This window comes from Nansenia antarctica (assembly GCF_963989245.1).
Source record: "Nansenia antarctica genome assembly, chromosome: 16".
Lineage (NCBI taxonomy): Eukaryota > Metazoa > Chordata > Actinopteri > Argentiniformes > Microstomatidae > Nansenia > Nansenia antarctica.
The window spans coordinates 16,465,820-16,471,819 of NC_137686.1; the positions used below are offsets into that span (position 1 = coordinate 16,465,820).

A 6,000-nucleotide genomic window follows, 5' to 3' on the forward strand; every position below is an offset into this window, starting at 1 on the left:
CTGTTTTGATTGTAAATATATTTGTTGTTGATGTAAGAGTATAATGACTAAGCAAGCAGATACGTTGCATAACACTATGTGATTCTTGGAGAACTTTAATTTGTTTTGTTAATAGGGTTCCTTTTGCGACCTTTTTTGTTGTTATTTACTTGATGGGAATCTAGGAAGTTGTTCCTTGTTTGATTACCTACTAACCCATTAAGCCTCCGGATACAGGATTACGTGTCGGCATCTTAACCTCACATACACACGCCTCATTTACATAAAGACGCGAATCAACATTTGAACCACAATCGACATTTTCCACAGTAATTGCGTCATCATAGGCACACACACACACACACACGTACAGGCAGACACAGATTGACAGGTAGACACGCTAACACACATGCACACACACAGAGATTGACAGGTAAACACACACTAACACACACACTCTTAAAGGCTGACGTAGACACACACTTACAGGCAGACACACACACACACACACACGTGGTGATATGAGATGATTACCCTGCTTGACAGACTGTGGTAGCAGTGATAGGTATTTTGAAATATCATGTTATTTATTATGATGATCATGTTTTATTCATGACTGTACAATATTGATCATGTTAACGCCAATAATCAATACCTGGCTGAAGCTCCTTTCAGAGTTTGTTTACACATAAATAAAAGGACATGATGATGTATGAAAATATTGAAATGCCTTTTGTCTTTGCTTTTTCATTATGACCTCCCGCACACACACACACACACATACACATATTACCTGGCCCCCCTTTACTTGGGCTCTTGAGTTTCATGCGGATATATTTTTTCCTCGACACAAAGAGATGGAAGGATTAGGAACATTGAGAAACCTTTCAGAAACCACAGCTCCCGAGGGAGGGAGGGAGGGAGGGTGAGAACGAGGGAGGTGGTGAGAGAAGAGTCAGCAGTAGGAAAGAGGGAGGAAAAGACAATTGGTCCCGTAACCTTCTGGGTTTAAGTGGCTTTGGCTTAGAGGGCATTAGCGTTAGCTTGCTAGCCTCTTTGCAAGAGATAGTAGGGGCGGTAATCTGGTCCTGTTTAACACACACACACACACACCCTTACACTTGCTGTCTCTCTCTCTCTCACACACACACACACACACTGATATTTGCTGTCTCTGTCACACGTACACACACACACACACACACATGGGGGGAACATTCCCATTAAATCCATTGTTATCAGTGAATACTGAGGCCCTGAAAAAACACTAAAACCTTCATCCCTCTTACTTCTAACAGGATTTGACCCTAAGACCTGGAGCATGACCCTCATCTAATACAATACCATCATCCTGTCTCACAGACACTGCTGTGTGTGTGTGTGTATGTGTGTGTGTACATGCGTGTGTGTGTGTGTGTGTGTGTGCGTGTGTGAGTGTGTGTCCAGCATATCGCTTCACTCATATGTGTAATTATAGCTTTTTTTTTCTTCTTCTGTAGAAAGGAAGAGAGCAAGGCGTGACATGCAGAGAGAGAGGATGAGAGGATGAAGAGAAGGGGAAAGAGATTGAACACAGCGCCTAAGCACCAGATTAAGCTTCTGGGTCGTCAGCTGTAAAACAAACAGTCCTTTTAGAAGAACTAATCCTGATTCAGCCCCCGTATACCACGGACGTACACACACAGCAACACGTTTAGTCACAGTGGAAATAATACTGTTGAGCGGTGAGGAGGCTCAGACGTTTAGGGAACAACACATTCCTGTTTGATGGGATGTCGGTGTGCCAGGTGGAATGGTGCTGCGGCTGATAGACGGAGGGGTCCAATTGACTGTACACATCAAACACACCTTCATCAGTATCTTTGTCTGTGATCCGTGTGTGTGTGTGTGTGTGTGTGTGTGTGCTTGTGTGTGTCACCTGTCCTGTGTCATCCTCCTGTGTGTGTGTGTGTGTGTGTGTGTGTGTCACCTGTCCTGTGTCATCCTCCTGTGTGTGTGTGTGTGTGTGTGTGTGTGTGTGTGCTTGTGTGTGTCACCTGTCCTGTGTCATCCTCCTGTGTGTGTGTGTGTGTGTGTGTGTCACCTGTCCTGTGTCATCCTCCTGTGTGTGTGTGTGCTTGTGTGTGTCACCTGTCCTGTGTCGTCCTCCTGTGTGTGTGTGTGTGTGTGTGTGTGTGCGTGTGTGTGTGTATGTGTGTGTGTGTGTGTGTGTGTGTGTGTGCTTGTGTGTATCACCTGTCCTGTGTCATCCTCCTGTGTGTGTGTGTGTGTGTGCGTGTGTGTGTGTGTGTGCGTGTGTGTGTGTGTGTGTGTGTGTGCACGCGCGTGTGTGTGTGTGTGTGTGTGTGTGTGTGTCTGGTTTCAGCCTTTTCTCGTATGACCCAGGGTCCCTGAACTGCTAAAAGCACAACATTCAACTCAATTAGCAGCATACATAATTGATGGCTGTCTGGAAGAGTATTTGTATTTACACTGGAATTAAAAGCCTCCGGTGTCATCTATCACATCTGAGGGACAGAGGGCGGGTGACTGAGAGAGAGCAAGAGAGAGAGAGAGAGAGAGAGAGAGAGCGCAAGAGAGAGAGAGAGAGAGAGAGAGCGAGAGAGAGAGAGAGAGAGCGAGAGAGAGAGAGCGGGAGAGAGAGAGAGAGCGAGAGAGAGAGAGAGAGGCATGCATTGATTCAGCCCTTCTAAGTGTTGCTGTAAAATGTTTTTAAAAGATTACAGCCATGTAATTTGTGATTTTGACTGATTGTCATTACTGTCAATTTCTATGTATCCCCCTTGTGACAGCCTTACTCAGGTTAGTCCAGAATAGTCCCTAAAAATGAAGACCCAAACATTGCTCCAGCCTTGTCAGAGCTGTAACCTGGCTATGTTGGTGTCAACTCATCCCAGTTCTAAATCCCCTTGTTCTGTTCATTCACGGTCTGTCCAATCTAAGCCTGAATGTCTACATAAGCCAAACCTTGAAAGTCTCCTCATTTGCCAATAAGTTACTAGCTTTGGTTTTGAACTGTGTCATACGACGGGGAGATAAGGGTGGGAGGCGCAGAGAGAGAGAGAGAGAGGGCAGAGAGAGAGAGGGAGAGAGAGGGGGACGGAGGGGGGTCAGGAGAGATAGGTAGATGGGATGGGGGTATAAGCTTGGTTATTCTGACACTCTGTCCCTCAACCTGTCTAGGCATCAAGAGGACTAAAAGACAACTTCTACAGACGCTTCGAGACACGTTACTGCAGCACAGAATACAGAGGTAACAGTATTGCCTTCGTTCATGTAATTGGAGGAACCTTTGTAAAAATGTTTTTAAAAAAGAAAGAAAGCCTTTGGCTGTGTATAAGATGGGCAAAGCTATCTATTTACTTTTTACATTTTATTTATTTTTTATCTTATCTCTTCACTAAGAATGAATGGTCTTTATTGTCATTGCTATAGTACAGGTACCAAACAACGAAATTTAGGAGGGGTGGCTCCCCTGGTGCTAGGAAAGAAGCTTTGTTGATATTCTGGTACTATATATATATATATATATATATATATATATATATATATATATTTTAAAGCTACCTAGAATTTGTATTATTTATCCTGAAGGTTAGTATACAATTTAGTAAAAATGTTGAGGTTTCTTTTAGGTTTCTACATCAACTGCACTTGATAGATGCTAGTATTTTAGTAGGCCTGTAGGGAATGTAAATGTCTAACATTTCCTATAGACTTACAACAATACTAGCATCTATCAAGTTCAGTTGATGTGCTTTTTGTGTGTGCATGATACACAGTAGGCCTATGTGTTTTTTTGTGTGTTGCCTTTTTGTTGCTTTGTCTGCACTTTTGATGTCATCGCATTATTGAAAGCCTGTACGAACTCCCTGCTGACTTATCCATTGAATGAGTGAATGATGATGAATGAATGAATAATTTATTGGAGTCAAATCCCTTCAACGTGAGAAATGTTTACACCAACTTTCCAATTATGTCATTTCAATGTGATGATGATTAGGATGATGGTGACGACGACGACGGTGATGATAATGATGATGAAGATGATAACTAATGATGTTTTACAGATGCAGTGCAACTGTAACTCCTCAATAGGATCCCTCTCTTCGCCATATTGGAGCAGAAGTAAGTGTGTGTGTGTGTGTGTGTGTGTGTGTGTGTGTGTGTGTGTGTGTGTGTGTGTGTGTGTAACCTGTGTGTGTGTATGTGTGTCTATGTGTACACATGCACGTGTGTGTGTGTGTGTGTGTATGTGTGTGCGTGCATCCATGAGTCTGTGTGTGTGTGTGTGTGTGTGTGTGTGAACCAGTGTGTCTATGCAGCTGTATGAGTGTAACAACCTTGTGTAAGGCCCTTTAGCAGCTCCACCAAGGGAGCTAACTCTCTGGGTGTTGTAGCTAGCATGGCCGGTTTGTAAACAGAAGGGAGCGAGCTCGACACCCGCTTACGGCAAGCTACTAAACCCTGTTGTTCGCTACGATATCTACGTTGGTGTCTGTCTGTATGGGTATCTTTGTGTCTCTATGTGTTTTTCTCTCTGTGTGTTTGTGTTGCTCTCTGCCTCTGACGGTTCCCCCCCTCCCCTCAGCAGTGCTGTTCCCTGATTGGGCGTACAAGCCGGCCTGGTCCCCGGGCTCCAGACAGGTGCAGCTGTGGCACTTCCTGCTGGAGCTGTTGGGGCGGGGCGAGGGCGGGGCCATCGGGTGGGGGGGGGAGTGGGGGGAGTTCGTCATCCGCGATCCTGAGAGGCTGGCGAGGCTGTGGGGAGAGAGGAAGGGCAAACCGCACATGAACTACGACAAGCTGAGCAGAGCACTGAGGTCATACCACACACACACACACACACACGCACACGCACGCACACACACACACACACACACACCCGCACACACACACACACACACACACACACACACACACACGCAGACACACTCACCCACATAGACACACACACACACACACACACACACGCACACACACACACGCACACACAAACACACACATACACGCATGTGTCTACATCAGGCATGTATGTGTGCGTGTATGTCAGTAACGCCTGAGGCTGCCACCTGCCTGAGGCTGATAAACCAACAGAGACAAAAATAACCTTCCAGAGAGGCACAGGCACGCACAAACTAACACACGCGCACACACACACACACACACACACACACACACACACACACACACACACACACTTCTGCCCCAATATGCAATATGACTCACTTATTACACACACACATACACACTTATTACACACACACACACACGCAATATGCCTCACTTATTACACACATTCCTAACAGACTCTCATGCTACAGTCGCCCTTGCTTCCCAACAGGTACTACTATAACAAAAGGATCCTGCACAAGACGAAAGGGAAGAGATTCACCTACAAGTTTAACTTCAGTAAACTGATCCTAGTAAACTACCCCGGATACTCACCTTGCCATCAGGTCAGAGCCCTACATCTCCATAATCATTTATCATCATCATCATCATCATCATCTCCATCATCGTACTTCATGATTCATATCAGGATGTAGTCATCTCGTATCTGTCTCAGTTGGCCTATCCTCATCTCTCTGTCTTCACTGTTGTCCCACTCAGCTGGTCCAGAATGCACCTCTTCCATTCCCACTCTTCCCTCCTGAGGGTGGCGCCCCCCTGTGTGGGGGCGGGGTGGGGACAGTGATGGATAGAGGTGAGACCCCCCCCCCCCCCCCGCTTCATAACAACACATTCCACCACCATATCGCATTCGTATTACATATTGTTTCACTTATTGCTGCTATCACCCATTCCTTCAAGCTTTTTCGGTTTGTTTGTAAAACACATTTTAACGTGAGTGTCTCTGTGTGTGTTTGTGACTACGTCCCGTTGTCTTAGTACTTGTACTCTGTCAATGACAATAAAGTTGAATCTAATCTAATCTATGTCTGTGTTTCTCTTGATTGACAGCTCTCCAGTCTGTGACACACCCTCTCCTGCTGCCCTACTGCCTCCCGAAGCCCCTCC

General features: G+C 45.5%; 1 protein-coding gene across 1 annotated transcript; it reads left to right on the plus strand.

Moving 5' to 3' along the window:
• Positions 1-4,049: 4,049 nt before the first annotated feature.
• Positions 4,050-5,958, plus strand: LOC308172010 (ETS domain-containing transcription factor ERF-like; the record flags this gene model as incomplete). The annotated part of the gene is made up of 4 exons (XM_080546920.1): positions 4,050-4,107; positions 4,571-4,802; positions 5,324-5,438; positions 5,944-5,958. 4 exons carry the CDS (start codon positions 4,050-4,052, stop codon positions 5,956-5,958), a joined length of 420 nt encoding a protein of 139 aa, XP_080403046.1.
• Between the last annotated feature and the right edge of the window lie 42 nt (positions 5,959-6,000).